General features: G+C 36.3%; 1 protein-coding gene across 1 annotated transcript in view; it reads left to right on the top strand.

Moving 5' to 3' along the window:
- Jmy (junction mediating and regulatory protein, p53 cofactor) overlaps positions 1–19971 on the top strand; it is an 84555-nt gene that overhangs the window by 49800 nt on the left and 14784 nt on the right. Inside the window, exons 5-7 of the mRNA XM_027927984.2 lie at positions 10949–11114; positions 11616–11803; positions 16366–16452. Of these exons, the coding sequence (XP_027783785.1) occupies positions 10949–11114; positions 11616–11803; positions 16366–16452 (441 nt within the window). The remainder of the gene's footprint in view (positions 1–10948; positions 11115–11615; positions 11804–16365; positions 16453–19971) is intronic.

Raw genomic sequence — 19971 nt, 5'->3', positions numbered from 1 at the left:
GAGCTACAGCCCCAGCCCAATCACATTTCTTTTCCAACATAGTAAACACAGACTATTTCTAAAACCTAAATACTTCATTTCCCCATAGCGGGTTTTCCTCAGATCTGTCCTTTCTGTAAAGGACCCATAGTTCTTCAAGGTACCTAGGGGCCTAAACTTCAGGATTTCTTTAGTTCTCCTCTTTCCTTTGCCACTTTTTTTCTGCCTTTTGGAATTCTACCAAACTCAATGCCCTGCTCACTTCATTGAATAAATATTTATGAAGTGTTTTGCCCAGGAGTTTCAGTAGGTGATGGGGGTAAAGAAATGAATACACCCATACACATGTTGTTTAATGGAACTTTATTTAATCAGTTTACTTATATGTGGTGATGGGAATCGAACCCAGTGCCTCACACATACTAGGCAAGCGCTCTTCCACTGAATTGCAACCCCAGCCCCTCGGTCCTTATTTCTTTATGGAGAACAAGTGTCCTCAATGTGCACTCTAGATTTATCAGCTTTGTGCACATACTTTGGAAAGATTTTCAGAGATTTTAATATTATATTTTTAAATGACCAATGATCTGTTTTAGTAGAAAGTGAGAAGATTTCCAGCTTCTGGTATTTGACTTTATAATTAACTGTGTGGGCTCTATGGGCTGAAAGTGTTTCCATTTTTTTTTAATATGACAGCAGACTGCATTACAATTTTTATTACACATAAAGAGCACATTTTTTCATATCTCTGGTTGTATACAAAGTATATTCACATCAATTCGTGTCTTCATACGTGTACTTTGGATAATAATGAATATCATGTTCCACCATCATTTCTAATTCCATGCCCTCTCCCTTCATCTCCAACCCTCTGCCCTATCTAGAGAAAGTCTATTTCTCCTCCCATGCTCCCTTTCCCTATCCTACTATGAATCAGCCTCCTTATATCAAAGAAAACATTCGGCATTTGTTTATTTGGGATTGGCTTACTTCACTTAGCATTATATTCTCTAACTCCATTTACCTGCAGATGCCATGATTTTATTCTCTTTTATTGCTGAGTAATATTCTATTGTGTATATATGCCACATTAAAAAAAAATCCATTCATCCACTGAAGGGCATTCGTGTTGGTTCCACAGTTTAGCTGTTGTGAATTGTGCTGCTATAAACATTGATGTGGCTGTATCTCTGTAGTATGCTATTTTTAAGTCCTTTGGGTATAGACCGAGGAGAGAGATAGCTGGGTCAAGTGGTGGTTCCATTCCCAATTTTCCAAGAAATCTCCATACTGCTTTTTATATTGGCTGCACCATTTTGCAGTCCCACCAGCAGTGTATGAGTGTACCTTTTCCCCACATCCTCACCAACACTTATTGTTATTTGTCTTCATAATAACTGTCATTCTGACTGGGGTGAAATGAAATCTTAGAGGGGTTTGATTTGCATTTCTCTAATTGCTAGCGATGAATATTTTTTTTTATCAATTTGATTGATTGTATATTATCATCTGAGAAGTGTCTGTTCAAGTCCTTGGACCATTTATTGATTGGGTTATTTGTTGTTGTTGTTGTGTGACTTTTGTGTGTGTGTAAGTGTTGTGTAACTTTTTGAGTCTTTTATATACCCTAGAGATTACTGCTCTGTGTGAAGGGTAAAAATTTGCTCCCAATATGTAGGCTCTCTATTCACCTCACAGATTGTTTCTTTTGCTGAGAAGAAACTTTTTAGTTTTAGTCCATTCCATTTATTGATTCTTGATTTTAATTCTTGCGCCAAAGGAGTCTTACACATACACTTTTTTTTAAAAGCTATTTATTTTCTTGGCTGGGGATGTGGCTCAAGTGGTAACGTGCTTGCCTGGCATGCGCGGGGCCCTGGGTTCGATCCTCAGCACTACATAAAATAAAATAAAGATGTTGTGTACACTGAAAACTGAAAAATAAATATTGAAAACTTTCTCTCTCTCTCTTTCAAAAAAAAAAGCTATTAATTTTCTTTAAAAGCATGAATAAGATGCAGTCACCGTGGTTGGAGTCTTAGAGTATGATGAAACAAGATAATTATAATATGAATATGAGCTATGAGATTCACTAGATATGAGGTAGATCATTGCCTGGCTTTGACCAGATAGTCATAGGTGGGGACAACTACCTATTCTAAGTGTACCTAGGAAGGTTAGAAGAGGCAGGCTGGTGATGTATAGAGGGAAGAGGGAAGAGATGAGGTTGGAAAAGTAAGCCAACTTTGGGGCTGACCATCTAGGTCCTGTCAAGGACTTCACAGTTTACCCTCAAAACAAATTGGAATCATTGTAAGGTATTATTAATCAAGTAATAACATGATCAGATTAGTTTTTTTGTTTTTGTTTTTTTAAATGAACTATTACTCTGGCTTATTTGTAGGAAGTACATTTTGGGGTAGTTCTTACACCATATCCTCATGGGAAACTGTTCTTCAGATTGTTTTATTGTTGATAGTAGATACCCAAGTATTTGCCAGGTGTGGTATATCCAGCTACAGCAGAGGCTAAGGCAGGAACAAGTTCAAAGCCAGTCTCAGCAACTTAGACTCTATCTCAAAATTAAGTATTAAGAAAGGGTTGGGGATCTGGGGCTGGGGTTGTGACTCAGCAGTAGAGTGCTCGCCTAGCATGTGCAGGTCCCTGGGTTCCATCCTCAGTACCACATTAAAATAAATAAATAAAATAAAGGTAATGCATCCAACTACAATAAAAATATAAATTAAAAAAAGGTGGGGGTTAGGGATGTTGCTCAGTGGCAGAGTCTTATCTAGCATATACAGGTGCTTGGGTTCTGTCCCCAGTACGATAATGAAGGGAAAGAGAAACCCATATCTCAGGAATGAGCACAAATACTAGGAATTTGGGCTCTTTATGCAGTAATGAAGAGGATAGAGTTGAAGGCAACGTGGAATTGGGAAGAGTTAAATTACACTTAGTGTTTGGTAATTTGAAATTGTTGCTTTTAAAACAACTTAGGGCTGCAGTGCATTTGGAGCTATTGATGGGGGACATATAGTTAAGCAGGTTGATGAAGGTCAGATACAGATTGCACTGTAGTCATCTTGTAGGCTAGTAAATATGGCAAGAAATGTATATTTTTATTGGTTGAAGAGGAATGAGCTAGGATGGGTGACAGTTTGGAATTATGTTATTTTAAAAGAGCAATTATACCTCAAGGTATAGAAATATTTGATGTATCATTACATTTATTGTACTTTGTAACCAAAATGGTTTTTATAACAACTTCACTAGGGCTGGGTGTATAGCACAATAGTGAAATGCATGTTTGTTTTTGTAAACTTTGTGGTGAATGGATTCTGTTGATATGCTAAAAAACCATTGAATGTGCTCCCTAGGTGGATATAGTTTTTCCTCTCACCACTGAGTATAATGTTTTCATGTTTCATCCGTTAAAACAACATGCATTTCTACCTACTTTTGTTTTATTGCGAAGATATTTCATTGTATGGTTATACTACATTTTATCAGTTTATCAGATGAGAAAATTTAGATTGTTTCTACTTTCCAAGCAGTTAAGAATAATACTATAAATATTCATGTATTAGTTTTACATGGAATGTGTTTTCATTTCTCATGGTATGGAATAGAATTGCTGTTTAACCTCTGAGGAATTGCCAGACTGTTTTCCAAAATGGCTATCACATTTTACACTCCCATTTGCAATGTACAAGGTTTAGACTTTTTGCTGCATGTATGTGTACATCTTCACCAACATTTTACTGTCCATTATTTTGAATATTTATTTTTTAGTTGTAGTTGGACATAATACCTTCACTTATTTATTTTTATGTGGTGCTGAGGATCGAACCCAGGGCCTGTGCTAGGCGAGCGCTCTACCAATGAGCCACAACCCCAACCTTTTATTGTCTTTTTTTATGGTAGCTCCTCACTGTTAGATGTGAAATATTATAAAATTCTGGGTTTTTTTAAATATTTATGTTTTAGTTTTAGATGAACACAATATCTTTATTTTATTTTTATGTGGTGCTGAGGATCAAACCCAGTGCCTCACGCATGTCAGGCGAGTGCGCTACCACTTGAGCCACATCCCGAGCCCTATAAAATTCTGGTTTTGATTCACATTTCCCTGAGGCTTTTTTATTGTTTATTGGCCATTTGTATACCTTCTTTGGAGAAATTTCTCTTAGCCAATTTTTTTTAAACTGGTCTGTTGATCTTTTTATTATTGATTTGGGAGGATTCTTTATGTATTCTAGCTATAAGCCAGTTATCCAGTATATGATATGCAAATATTTGCTCCCATTGTATGGATTCTTCATATTAGTTTTAAAACCTTTAATAGGTATTCATGGGAGTTGTACATTTTAAGGATGTTCCTAGAGAAGAGCAAATTATTATGTCTACTTTTATTAATACAGCTTTATGCAAATTATATTATTCTTTGAAAGTTTTTTAGTTTAGGAGTTATATCAAGATGGTCTGTATTGACATTTTAAAGACTTATGATTATTTGCTCTTATTTGAAAAATAGTATATGAGGTAACCTATGAGGTCTCATGCCTGTTAATCTAAAAAGAAATATTTTTTGTTAATAGATTTTATTTTTTTAATAGATTTAAATCATGATTTTATTATTCCCTTTACATTTTCTTTTTTTTTTTTTTAATTTTTTATTGTTGGCTGTTCAAAACATTACATAGTACTTGATATATCATATTTCACAATTTGATTCAAGTGGGTTATGAGCTCCCATTTTTACCCCATATACAGATTGCAGAATCACATCAGTTACACATTCATTGATTTACATATTGCCATACTAGTGTCTGTTGTATTCTGCTGCCTTTCCTATCCTCTACTATCCCCCCTCCCCTCCCCTCCCCTCTTCTCTCTCTGCCCCCTCTACTGACATTCGTTTGTCCCCCTTGTATTATTTTTCCCCTTCCCCTCACTTCCTCTTGTATGTACTTTTGTATAACTCTGAGGGTCTCCTTCCATTTCCATGCATTTTCTTATTTTACTTCTATAAAATTGGAACTTGTCCTAATTTTTTTGTGTGCACTTTGTACTGAGAACCTCTTTGAAGGATTTTAGCCCCATCTCTCTGTTCCCCTGAGCATTTTTGTTGCAGTTTCCTTTCCTAATGAGCTTGTTCCTTCATGTTACTGGCTTATATGGAATTTTTTTAAATTCTGAAACTTTTAAACTAAATTCCATTTTTGAATTGCTTATGAAATAGAGTACTGCCTTTGTCTTCATCACATTGACTAGCTTTATTGTGAGTAGGCTGACATTAGTTGTTCTGGTAATATACAGTGCCTAAATTAAGAGCTGCTCAGAGTAAGATTTCTGGCTTCTTGCAAATGCCAGAATATTGTTTGCAGTGTCAATTGGCCCAGGGTGGTAGAGGAAGGAAGATATTGCAATTGGCCCTGAGAGTTTGAGATGATTATCTGTGAGGTCATTTTCTCTGGGTTCCATCCAATTATTATAATTGTTTCTTTTTTTTTTGAGTTCTGGATTGTATTCGAATTCTTCAAAGGAATTGTTGAAAACTGCCAGTAAGTCATTCATGCCAGGTTTATACATGATATATATGTAATATACATATTATGCTTTATATATACATCTATTTGTGATGATGTACTGTGCTGGTTTTATTAGCATTAATTTAAGGTGCTCACATTACTTATGAGAAACAGTGCAAATGTGAATTATTAAGCCCAACTCAAACAAATGCTTTTGTCAGTAAAGGCTTTTTTTATAATACAGTATCACCCTATGATTTAAATTATGGGGAGACTTTTGTTCTTTAAAAATGTCAACATGAGGGTTGGGGATTTCACTCAGTGGTAAAGCCTTGCCTATTATGTGCAGGGCCTTGGGTTCAATCAACACCCACATCCCCCTCACACCCCCCACACACTCCCGCACCAAAAAAAAAAAAAAGAGTCAATGTTTTGTTCCATTAGGTTGTTTTAAAAACCACAACAAAAAAAACCCTTCCTGATGTGACAAAATGGAAACTATAAAATTATAAATTACATTTAAGAATATTTACTATGAGTCTAATGCTGAACCTGACATAAATTTTCTAAATACTGAAATATTAAAAATAGCATAGACAAACAACAATCAATTTGGCTTTAAATTATTTTAATAGAGTTAAGAGTAAGTACATCCTGGCCCAATGGCACAGTGCTGTAACCTCAGGTACTCCAGAGGCTGAAGTAAGAGAATCACAAGTTCAGGGTCAGTCTTGACAATTTAATAAGGGCTTTCTCAAATTAGAAAAGGTTAGGGATGTATCTCAGTGGTAGAACACTTGCCTGGCATGCTCAGATCCCTGGGTTCAATACCCAGAACTGAAAAACAAAGTAAGTACTTCCTTTCAATTGTGTCTCCCTTTGTTTCAGAATCTTAAAACAGTCTTACTTTTTTTTTTTTTTTTTTAAAGTTCATAGACTCCTGTCCCTTTAATAATTTGAATGTTGGGGCTGGGGTTGTGGCTCAGTGGTAGAGCATTTGCGTAACATAAGGCACTGGATCTGAGGCCTCATGTGTGCTGGTAAAGCATCTACCACTGACCCACATCCCAGCCCCTGACTGATCTTGATGTTCAGATTTGCCCTATCAAATATACTGAAAATATTAGTGCCTTTTGAGTGCAAACTTTTGAAAGAATGTAGGTTGAGTTTAATTAGCTGTAGCTACTTTATTCTAGTCTTTGAGCTGTATATAATCCCTCTCCATTCATATTCAAAAATAATAGTATAATTTAACTGTGTAACATTTTTACTTTCAGATTTGTATTATTAATCCAGGTTACATCACATATAGTATGCTTTTTTAATTTAAACTAGCAGACCAAATTAAAATACATAAAATTGCATGGTTGGAGTAACATATACATTAGAGGTGTTAAGATGAATATTAATGTTGAAATTAGGTATTCATTTCTCATTAATTTGGAATAGAAGGTGCTAAAAGTAAGATGCTATCAGGAAACAATCATAGAAAGCAGTTTATCTCACTTAGCTGGTAGATTTCTCAATTTCGGTTAACAAAAAAGATTAATAAAGAAAAACAGAAAAGGGATTCCACTGTTCCAGTTAAAAAGCTTTAAAAATGTTCCACTGTACTTTGTTTCATTGGCAGATGATTTTTAACCACTGCTTCTCCTTTTGCAAGTCCTTGAGATCATTTCTGTGAACAATTAACACATGGAGTGGATTATAGTATACCAATCCTGAAGCGAACTCCTGTATTTCATAATCTTCTCTTTCTTCTTAAAAGCATATAGCTAAATTATGATTAATTCAATTTATAGTCCCCATTTCAATTTTATTTTGTGAAATGTTAAATGCTTATTATAGGCATGAGCTTAGATTTAGGCAGTGCTACAGAATGCCCTGCAATGAAGGAAATATTCTATACTACACTTCCAGTAGGGCAGTTTTCAGTCACATATGGCAAAATGAACTCTTGATATGAGGTTTATGAACAGAGGAGGAGAATTTTAAACAAACTCACATGAGGCCAGTGGCTACCATATTGAGCAAAACAACTCTGTAGGTCCTAATTCTGCAAGCTTACTCTTTATGTAACTTTTGAGTGAATTCCTTAACCTCTCTATTAAATGTACATAAATATATACTTCTCTGTTATGATTACATGGGTTAATGTATATAAAGCCTTTAGCATAGTGCCTGACGCGGAATAAGAACTCAATAAATACAAGCTAATATTACTTTAATTTTGGAATAGTACTAAATATTTTGTGAAGGAAAATATAAAGAAGAGAAAGATGTAATTCCCCTGCTTCAAAAGTATCTGTTATTTGCTATAACAGATACTTCAGGGTTCAATGGCAAAGGATTCCATTGAAAAATGGTGTGGCGTTTTCATATGAGCCTTATTAAGTTCTGATAAGGCGGATGCAGCCTGAGCAGAGGTGAGGAAACTGAGGTCCTTACCCAGGCAGGAGACTTGTTTATTCTTATTTATCAGTAATTTATTCCATATCTACACACTAGAAATTTTAGACTTGAAGCACACAAATTTAGGTTCCACTCTAAATATTTTAATTTTTATTACTTAAATAACATTTCTTCCACCTAAATTGTATTTTGGCATTAAGTACAAAAAGAATGTAAGTAGAAAATTTTTAATGTCTTAGGCCCTGTCCTCAGTGTTTTGTCTTTGTTCTCAAAACATAACCTTGTATGTTCTAGGAACATAAACCATTATCTGAAATTCCAGAGGCCATATATGTTATAGAATTTTTGGAAAGGTAATATTAGAACAAATAACTTTAAGACAGTTATTCCAGTAATGAAGTATACAGTTATATCAAATACAATACATAAAGACTTTAACTAGCTTTATACCAATTCTGATCATGTTTTCCTAAAAATAGTTTGTAACATTAGGTTTGACATCAATGCAATTACAGACACTTTCATTTTCCCAAGATTTCTCATATATGGAATTTGAGATAATTCTGTCAATTTGTATCATTCCTATTTGTGCAGCTATTATTGGTAGAAGCTGTTGTATATTTAAGTTTATATAGCTTTGGTGCTGGGGCTGTGGCTCAGTGGTAGAGCACTTGCCTACCACGCAGAGGCATTGCGTTCAATTCTCAGCACCACGTAAAAACAAGTAAAATAAAGGTATTGGGTCCATCTACTAAAATTCATTTTAAAACATAGGTAGTTTACCTGTTTGCATGCTGTGTTAATGGAGTGTGGGGTGAAGTAATAGAGGAATCTACGTCCTGATAGGCGCCCCAAAATAGTATGAAAGGATGTGTTATTTAAAGTGAGTCTACGAGTCTTAAGGCATAAACTGAGCCTAGGTTCCTATTTTATAATTTAGAAGAAAAACGACAGGGTTTCATATTGTCAACATTCCTTACCTAGCCACTATAATTAAAACCACTTTGGGTTTGTTATTTATTTTTGTCACTTATAAAATATTTCCTATTCAAGTAGGATCATTCACTGTCTTAATAGTTTAGATAATGTTATCTAAAGTATTTATAAAATTTATTAAGTAATAGATTTAAATTAACTGATTATTTTAAATATAAACTACTGTACATTTAGGCCATAACTTAACTATTGCTTTTCACTTAAAAATTCTTGTGAAACTAGGCATAGTAGAGCATGTCTATCGTCCTAGTGACTTTGGAGGCTGAGGCAGGAGGATTACAAGTTTGTGGTCAGCCTGGGCAACTTAGCGAGACCCTGTCCTCCGGAAAAAAAAAAAATTAAAAAAAAATTTTTTTTAAGGTTGGGATGCTGAAGCTCATTGGTAGAGCAACACTGAGTTTAATACTTAATACCCACCCCCTCCAAAAAAAAGTCTAGTCATTGGGTGTGTCTGTGTGGATATCTACAATGTAAAACAAAAGCTGGAATCTTCAACATACTCTCATTATGTGCTAACATGTTTGTAACAACTTTTCCAGACAGAAGAGATCATTTATCAGCAACAAACTTCACTGTCCTTGCTAGCTTATGCTGTGATAGAGGTATTTCCCTGGTATTCTGGGGCTCCAGGTGATACCTCACGCAAATTTGTAGACATTTCTCTAATATTGCTTTCTATTCTTCTCACTCTGCTTTTGGTAGTTATTCCCTGTCATTTGAAACCAGGGCCTCTTTACCAATGCTGCCAAAACCTCCAGGGCATATTGATGCCTATACCAGAGGCCTCTTGGGACTTCTAAGAATGAACCTTAAGCTGCCAAAGCTTGTTGCTCTGGTTCTAAAAGAAATGTTCTTGAAAAAATGCTTACTGTCTGACAATCAGAAATGTGGTATATTTTATATCTCACAGACTCCTAAAAAGCCATCCTTTTCAGCTTTGTCTTGTAACTGCCTTCTTCATATAGCCAAATAGGAATTTGTGGAGCTAATAGGGTCAGGAACCAGTATCTGAAGAATGTGTTCCCCTTAGTGGTTTCCTTCCGGTGCCTGATTTTAAAAAAATAAATAAATACATAAAAAATTCCCCTCTCTTGGGCCAAAAAACCAGCCAAACAAACAAACCTCATGTAAGAATATCCACCATGAGCCATGCTCAGAAATTTCTGAATCCCATTTTAGGTTGAATCTATGACCCTGACTGCATTTACTTAAAAACAATACCAATCATTATCCATACATAACAATTTTTTAATCTAAAGTATCTAAAGCAGTTATTTGATGTTGTTCCACTCATGTGCTCTCACTTTACTCTCCAGCCTATAGGTCTCAGAAGCCAGGCTGTGACCATGGGACAAAGCAAAGTCCCAGATACGTGGATCAGTCAACTTTTACCACTCTGTTGTAAATATCTACGCATGGTCTAGCCTTTTTCATATATTTTATATGAAAAGGCTAACTGCGTAAATTAGCATCTACTTTCAAGATTAAGAAGGGATACTATTAACATTTATTTCAAAACAGTATATCACCCTAAATAAGGTAATGAGCTGTGATAGAAACTTTAAAACTTATTTTTACCATGTTTGCCTTCTTCTAAAACCATATGCTGTAACTTGATTATCAGTAGTTTCATATATTCATATTTTTTTAAACTCTGGATTGATCAGTCAGGGGGACCCCTCCTTCATTTATAGCACTGGCTATAAATATAGGGCCTCACATATGCTAGGCATACATTCTACCATTGAGTTACACCACAGCCCCTACCCTCTTTGAGGTGGGAGTCTCCCTATGTTGCCCACGCTGGTATAGAACTCCTGGTTCAAGCTATCCCCCTGCCTCAGCTTCCCAAGGAGCTGGGACTAAAGGCTTACATCACACCACACCTCTCACAAAACTCTGAATTTCTTACATATAAGTTTCTTTCTTAGAGTGAATGTGTTGTGAATTTATCCTATTAGTACTGATTTCTAGTTATGCCTTTATTTGTTTTATTGTTTCCTCTAACTAAAGTGTTTTCATTACAGATGCAAAGTTTGCAGGGTGGTACAGAAGCCATAGCTCGATTGGATCAGTTAGAAGCTGATTATTATGATCTTCAGCTTCAGTTGTATGAAGTACAGTTTGAAATCTTAAAGTGTGAAGAGTTATTGTTGACAGCACAACTGGAAAGTATCAAAAGACTTATATCAGGTATGATGCACACACAGTAAGTCCACAGAAGACTCAATATGTGAAGAAAATGTGTGTGGATGCCAGCTATGTTTCTTTGCTAAGACTTTTTAAAACATCCAGGTATAAAAGAAATGTTTTAAAGGAGTCTCTGAAGTCAAACAAGTTGTTTGGTAGACTGAACAGTGCAACTCTATGTTGGCTTTGGTTATCTTTGTGAAATACTGATTTTTGTAAGGGATACTTCAGTCAAAACCTGTATTTTCAAAAATTCACAGTTTTGCAGGAGTTGAGCTGGGAGGGAAGTGTAGATTTATGGAGCACTCATTGTGTGCCAGACACTGCACATTTTGCATACATTCATTCTATGAGGTGCATTTCCATTTAATCACCGTTTTACAGAGAAACACAAGAAGTATTAGCTTTGAAGTCACAGAGCTAGTAGGTGGCACCAAATTCTGTTCTGTCAGGCCTCATGACCCATGTGCTTTACTGTGACCCCTTGTTGTTGTTCTGTCACAGAAAAGAGAGATGAAGTAGTTTACTATGACACTTATGAAAGCATGGAGGCCATGCTAGAGAAAGAAGAAATGGCAGCCTCTGTGCACGCACAGAGGGAAGAGCTGCAGAAACTACAGCAGAAAGCACGCCAGCTGGAAGCAAGACGGGGACGTGTCTCAGCCAAGAAAGCCTACCTCAGAAATAAAAAGGTATTGAAATCTTGCTTTTTTATTCATTACTTAGTCCTTGATTCATATCTCGTAATTCTAACATGATTTACCACTATTTTTTTTTGTATTTAAAAGCTAAGCATTATCTCTTCTCATAACTCAGTTCATTATTTTAGGCACATTTCTCTGAAAATTACCCTCTTAAAATATGTCCAAACAGCCAATGATGATGACTCTTCACCTGCTGGAGGTAACTATGCTAAGTGGTGTGCTCCAGGGTCCTATGTAGTGTAGTTCCTAGCTCCTCTTATTTAAGGTGGCTGGTAATGGACTACAAGTCCTGATTCTGACTTCAGTTTAAAGAAATTTTTAGATTGTTATTATTTTTAACTTGAATTACATTTCAAAATCTTTGATCATTCTTGATATTTGAAGTAATTCCATTTGTGAAAATGTATTTTCTTTTTATGACTTCGAAAATGTTTTGCTTTCTAGTCCAGAGGTTACTATCATAGGGTGGTTTCTAGGCACTGAATGTGGGTTTTGAATCTGGAACAAGTTTTAAGGCCTGGACCAGTGTGATAACCCTGTGGTACTGACTGCTTTGAGCTCAGATACACAGGCAAAAGAATGGCATGTTCTTTGAGAGTCTACCTTCTGCTCTTAACCAGATTTCAGAGCTTCCACTTCCTCATTTCACAGATATGCAAAGACTTCTGCTTTTTGTAACAGATGGCTTGTATACATTAAAGAAACCCAGGCATACATCTTTCCACAGTATGTCAGCAACCTTCTATCATTTTGTCTACTCTCAGAACAGTTACCTCAACACTCAGGGCTACGGTTTTCTCCTAACTGACAGAAATCTGTGCATTTTTCTTTTTCCATGACAATAGTGGTCATTGAAACCCACTTATTGTCTCAGCCGGGAGCCTGATGGTTATAGGCTTTAAGTTCTATTCCATGCCAGTTAGGTCAACATTGCAGTGATACTAGCACATTCTATCAATGTCTTTGGAGAATGAAATGTAAATAGGATGTAGAAGAAAACCTTTTTATGAATATCACAAACACTGTTTTATAATATTAGTTTCAGCTGTCTGGTAAAGTAATTTAAAGACTTGGTGGAATTTTATGAACTTGAACATTTTTTGAAAGCATTTTTTTAAATGTTGTACAATTCAGACTTAGTTAATAGTCTGGTTCATTTTAATTCAGCATTGTGCTATGCACAATGATGAGCAAGGCATAGTCTCTGCTCTTCCTAGTCTTATAGAGAAGGCCAACCAGATGACCAGATAAACATGCCAGATAACAAGAGAGCAAATAAAGGCAGCAAAGAAAGGCTTCTTGTAAGAAGTGGTACTTGCATTAGGTTTTTGTTTTGTGGTGTTGGGGATTGAACCCAGGGTTGTGTGTGCGAGGCAAGCACTCTACCAGCTGAGCTATATCCCCAGCCCTTTGCATTAGGTTTTAACATCTGAATAGAAATTTGCCAAATGGTTGGTGTGGGGGTATAATTCCAAGCCCAACAAAATGACACTGAAGCATAAGAGCATGGCTAGTCAGGGGACTATATGTGGTAAGTGTGCTACAGAGACCAGATTATGGGAAGTTTTCTGAACCACATTAATAGGCCTGAGCAGATTCTGAAGGTAATGCAAATGATTGCAAAGTTTTAAGTAAAGGATAATATATACAGATTTATGTTTCATAAAGATAAGGCAAAATTAAAATAAGTTACAGTGAGCACTAAAAGGTTCTGGTTGGAGATTATCATTATCCTCAACTTTGTGGGGTTGGAATGTTAAGAGTATGAGCTGAGGTAGTTGTGGTAGTACAGATAGTAAGGAATAGAAAATCTGAGAAGTGTCCAATTCTGACCCTTTCCAGAAGTAGAAAGTCAATAAGATTTAATGGTTTATAATGAAGAATAGAGGAGCTATTTTCTATTATCTCTCAGGCTTCTAAATTGGGCATTTGGGTGGATAGAGGTTCCATCTATCACAATGGACTGCCAAGGGAAAAACACAAATGCCTTACAGGTCATGACCCAAGTTTCAGGTGGAGATGGCCATGAAACTATTGGGCCTCTGGGTTCCATAAGGATGTATTGAGTAGGTGATTTTATCAGTGATTGAGATGGAGAGCTGTTGGGGAGGTGCAAAGGGAAGGTGATAGAACAGATTGGTAGTTAAAAAAAAAATCTTGCATGTACTTAGTATTTTTATAATTCCAAAAGCAAAAGTCAGCAAAACATTTTTGCCTAGGGGTGAGAAGACATTGTAAAGGGCATAGGTTATGAAAATTGAACAAAGAAGGCCCGGTGTATTGTGAGAAGAGAGGCTCTTTGGAAAGAGTCCTGCAGAAAGTTTGAGACTTTGTACACAAGAAAGGGTCAAAGAGAAAGAGAAGTCTGAGGGAGAAGAAGCAGGAGATGGTGAGGCTGCAAAAGAGAAAACGATTCCTCAAAGCAGGGTGGTCAGCAGTATCAGGTGCCCTACAAAGGCCAAAGGGAATAAGAATTGGGGGAGCTCTGTGATATTTAGTATTTGAGGCTGTTGGGGTCCTATGTTTAGTGTTTTGGGGGAGAGTTGCATCACATGCGAAAAGTAAATCAGAATCTGAATCAGACTGAACTTTCCCTTCAGCTATTTCCTTATTGAAGCCTATTAATTCATGTCAATCAATATTCTTCACTCTGTTCTTATGTTAATCTAAATTTAAGATAGGGGAATCCACTATTGGAGAAACTTTCCTTTTACATTTGCACCCTGCCCCCCAATTCCACCAACTGCGGTTGCCAGGTCTGCAGCGGGAGGGAGGAGTGACAAGAATGCTAAAAAGAAAGGAAACTGGAAATATTAAATCCTAAGAAGAAAACCATTGTATCAAATATATGACAAAAAAAAAAAAAAAGATTTTAAAAATAGATGTCTCCCTGTGGAACACCATCCATTATTCTCTTAACAATATCATGTGGTGAGAAGCATTGGCTCCTGGCTACGCTACTTAGTGTACCTGACACTCATAATAGGATTACATACTGACGGTAGTTGTGCTTCTAAGCAAATCCTGTCCTGTTCCCTGAAGTCTTCAAGATGTTTTATGTTTAAATATTTCAGGTAATAGAAGTAATACTATTCTCTGTGTATTTCGTCTTTAATTCACCCAAACGAGCCAGATGAGGTAATCCCTTGTCTGAATTCTAGAAAGCCTAGAAAATCGGGCGTATTTTAATACTTCATTTGGTGGCAGAACCACTCCTGAACTGACATGAAGTTATTTTATTGTCGTAATTTTACCACTTTGACTATTCATATATGTCACTGCAAAAATATTAATATAACTTATTACAGGATATTCCCTCAGATCTTGCCCAAGTTATTGGATGATGTGTGAAGTAACAACCTTCTAAAATATGAAAAAGAAATGTGAATCTCAGAACACATCTGACTTCAGTTCTGAATAAGGGATTGTAAACTTATATCCTTGTATAATAATCAAGGGTGTGAAAGTTCTAGTAATTATTAAATAAATCACAGAAGGATAAGCAGCTAGAATGGGGCAGAGGTGTACGATTTTGTCCTATGTTTGTGTAACTTCAAAGTCTGAGTCACTATATCATTCTGTAATGAGATTATATAATGCTACCTTTATTTTCTCAACTGCACTGAACAGATTTTTGTTAGTAGAGTGAACCAGAGCAGGCTAAGATTACAGTGTTGTAAACATGTGCTTTAAAATATTAATGACTTTCAAAGTCATTATGACTTTCTTTTTTAGTTGTAGATGGGCAAAATACTTTAAAATTCTTTTTTAAAAATAATTATACATGGACAGAATATCTTTATTTTATTTATTTTTATGTGGTGCTGAGGATCAAACCCAGTGCCTCATGACTGTTTTAAAATGAAAGAGTGATCATTTTGGTATAGCTTTGAGAATACTGGAAACTAATATCAATAGTTAGCCTTTTTACCTAGAAAACTTCTTTTAAGGATAGTTACATTAAGGACATACAGTTAATGAAGATTAGACTTGATGCTGCCAAAAAGTTGTCATTTGGATTATAGGGCATTTCTAGTTTTTAAGGTCTTTTTCAACTCTTGACAAGTATGACTAGAAGATTCAGATCTCGTGATATTGTTTAAACTAGTCTGGACAAAATCATGGTCTTTAATTCATCAGAGAAAGCTCAAGAATACAGACTTATGCCAACAGTTGTATATTCTTTTTTGTCCATACCTGTTTAAAGTGAGACTTGGAAGGAATTTTCTGGCTGTATAGACTTCATAACTGAAAGAAACCTTTGAGATCTAAGGACATCCTCTTCCACCTTGCCCCATCCCTTCTCTTAAAATGACAACACAGTATCTAGAAAAGTTAACAGTTTAATAGAAGAGTCTTTTGTACAGTTTAATAGAAGAGTCTTTTGTAAGATCCTTATTATTTGGCTCATATTTCAACGGTTCAGGTGAGAAATAATGGGTGGTTTAGTTGGTACTTTGCTATGTAGGTATGTATTGAAATTAAAATTTATCAAATAAACCTTGGTGTGGCTTTTCTAAATTATTAAAAGACATTTTATGTATTTATAGGAAATTTGTATTGCAAAACACAATGAAAAATTCCAACAGCGCATTCAAAGTGAAGAGGAATATAGAACCCATCACATGGTACAACTAGTAAGTTTGGATCTTGGAGACTTGGAACAAAGGTTTATTTTTATGTGTCTCAAGGTGGATAAAGGCTATAGATAATCTCATAACTAGACATTAGCATTAGTTCATATATTTATGAATATAAATATGCATGCAAATTGAGAGTGGGTTTTTTTTTTTTTTTTTTTTTTTCTGTTTTTGCTATACTGGGCATTGAACCTAGGCCTTCACACATGTCTGGGTAAGCTTTCGGCCACTGAGTTACATAGATAACCCTTTCTAATTTATTTGGAGACAGGGTCTTGATAAGTTGCCTTGGTTGGCCTGGAACTTGTGGTCCTCAAGCCTCCAGAGTAGCTGGGTTAATAAACATGCTTTGCTAAATTAGCAGTTGTGTATGGTGTGTGTGGGGTTGCTCTCTGCTCCACTTCCCACCTGTGCCTTCTCCCCACACCTCTAACACATAACTTCTGTTGCTACCACAGTGGTACATTTGTCAAAAATTCTCAAAAACAACATCAACATTGACACATCATTATTGCCCAGACCATTGTTTACCTTATGGTTTTTTCCTGGTGTTGTGTGGTTTACGTACTATAAATTGCTATCGACATGAATCTGTTCTTATAGTATCATACAGAATAGTTTTTAATTTGGTTTCTGCTTTTTTATTGTTGATTCTTCACTATCCTGAAAATCCCTTTGTTCTACCTGTTCTTTCCCTCTCTGCCCCCAGACCCTTATAATCACTGATATTTTACTGCTGCCATAGTTTTTTTTCTTTACACATCTTGTGTATACAGTTAGAATCATACATGGAGCCTATTCAGATTGACTTCTTAGTAATATGGATTTTAGGTTTTTCTGTGTCTTTGTGGCTTGACGGCTCATTTATTTTTAGTGTTGGATACTACTCCATTTTATGAATATATACTGTAGTGTATTCATCCATTCATTTACTGAGACCTATCTTGGTTGTTTCCAAGCATTGGAAGTTATGAATAAAGCTATTTAAAAGTCCATGCAGGGGTTTTAATTTGATTTTATTATTTGTTTGTTGGACAGGGAGTACTGGGGATTGAACCCAGAGGCTGCGTGGTATTTTGAGAAATACAGTCTCACTGAGTTGCTGAGGCTCTTGGTAAATTCCTAAGGCTGGCTTCAACTTTCAATCCTCCTGCCTTAGCCTCCCAAATAAATCACTGGGATTACAAGCAGGGACTACTATACCTGGCCATATAGGGCTTTTGGTGCACATAGATTCAGCTTCTTTGAGTAAATAACAAGGAGTTTGATTTCTGGATAGTATGGTAAGAGTATATATAGTCATGTAAGAAACTACCAAACCATCCTCTAAAGTGATTGTAGCAGTTTGCATTCCCCTGGTCAATAAATGAGAGCTCAGGTGGTTTCATTCCTTTTCAAGCTTCTTCTGTTGTCAGGGTTTTGAATTCTAATAGGTGTGTATTGGTGTATCATTGTTTTAGTTTACAGTTCTCTAATGACATGATATCAAGCATCTTTTCATATGCACATTTGTCATCTGCAGATCTTCCCTTTTCTTTTTTTCCAAACTGGATATCTTCTTTAGCATCAGAATGTTTTGCTCAGTTTTTAATTGGCTTTGTGCTTCTTTATTGTTGAGTTTTAAGAGTTCTTTGTATGTTTGGATAACAGTCCTTTATCCCATGTGTCTTCTACAAATAATTTCTCCCAATTTGTGGCTTGAATTCTCATTCTTTAGACAGTATCCTACCCAGAGCAGGGATTAAAAACTTTTCAAAAATTTAGCAGAGTCCAGTTTACTAGTAATGTCTTTCGTATCAGGTAAGTCATCTAAAAAGTCTTCACCAAACTTGAGGTCATTTTCTCTTATGTAATCTCATTTTTTTGGTTTTGCATTGTAGTTCGAGGTCTGTGATTCACTTTGAGTTAATTTTTGTGAACAACATAAGGTTGTGTCTGGATTCATTATTTTGCATGTGTATGTCCAGTTACTCAAGTACCATTTATTTAAATGATTTTCATTGGCTTCTCCCCCTTCTTTTCCTGGGCACTGGGGATTGAACCCAGGGCCTTGTGCATGCAAAGCAAGCACTCTACCAACTGAGCTATATCCCCAACTAAATGATTATCTTTGGACTGGAGATAAAAAATGGTAGAGCACTTGCCTAATTTGAATAAGGCCCTGGGTTCAATCTACAGCCCCACAAAAAAATAAATTATTTTCTTTGTTTCATTGAATTGCCTTTACCCCTTAGTCAAAGATCAGATGATTCTGTGTAATTCTATTTTAGGCCCTCTGTACTGTTCTGTCTTTTGTCTTTCCATTTAATGTTCAGAATCAGCTTTTTGACAGATACAAAATAACTGTAAGGGTCCCGCGAAACGTCGGAGAAAGAGACCACCAAGTGACCACTCATGCAATTGGCAGAAGGGGGGGTTTATTGAACCAGCATGCTGGGGCTCCGTGCCCACTCAAGAAGGGAAAGCAGCCCAGAGCCCCGAGCAGGGGCTGAGCACTGCTTAAGTACACTTTTTGGGGAGGGCGGAGGGCTTAGTATACATCAGAACAAATCATCATTAGGCGCGGGAAAATTGAACAACAACTCCTAAACCTGATTAGTTCATTCATTGGCGGGAACAGGTCAGGCTGGAGTGATAGGTCATTCCTAAGGAGGGGGTTACATTTAAACTGATTGGTCCAGGCCCTGCAGTGCCTGCGTGCAACCACACAGACCCCTTCAGTTAATTAAACAACCAGACAATCAGGGGAAATGTTTACTGGGCGGTTCTAAGCATTGTCTTAACAGCTAACTCAGACCTTGCAGCTTAGAAACTTTTACAACACCCGGTCTTTTACCCTTTAACTTTTACGCTTTAACTTCCATTTCTTTTACCCTTACATTCCCCACTTCTTTTTCTGACTACTTTTAATCTTAAAAGTAATGCATCATGATTATTGAAGGGTTTTACATTTCATGAGTTGTTTTGCGTTCCCTGGAATCATTTTCAGCATGGCCTCCATTTTAGATTCCACTCGGTATTAGACCCCGATTTATCTAACTACACTGACTACCTAACTTAAAATCTGGCTTTATTCCCCCCTCTAATTTGGGAACTTCTTACTGCTGTAAGGAAAGGGGGCGAAGAAGATCTTTCTGGCTTCTTCAGGCTGAAAAGGGACGATGTGGGGCAAGCAGTTTGGAGTCCCCCTTTAAAAATTGGGTCTATCGAGTGGTCCATGATAGAAGTCTGATTGAGAAGTAATAGTCTGGAGGGCCATTTGAGTGATGGATGGTCTATAAGAGAAAAAAGAATTCATTAGTACTGGAACCATATTGATGCAGCAATAAATGCCATAGCACAGGAATATGCCAATGAGTATGATGGCAAAGACAAAGACTAACAATGTTTTCCATCAGGAAGTACCAAGAACTAGGAGCTAAGATATTGTTTCCATGACAAAGTTGCTGAGGACATGGGTTCTATCTAAGCATGTAAATCTTTAAGGATATTTGTCACCTTGCCAGAAATGTCAGG

The sequence above is a fragment of the Marmota flaviventris genome, chromosome 5 (genome assembly GCF_047511675.1).
Source record: "Marmota flaviventris isolate mMarFla1 chromosome 5, mMarFla1.hap1, whole genome shotgun sequence".
Classification (NCBI taxonomy): domain Eukaryota; kingdom Metazoa; phylum Chordata; class Mammalia; order Rodentia; family Sciuridae; genus Marmota; species Marmota flaviventris.
The sequence above is the reverse complement of the archived record's forward strand: the minus strand, read 5'-3'. Positions and strand labels throughout refer to the sequence as shown.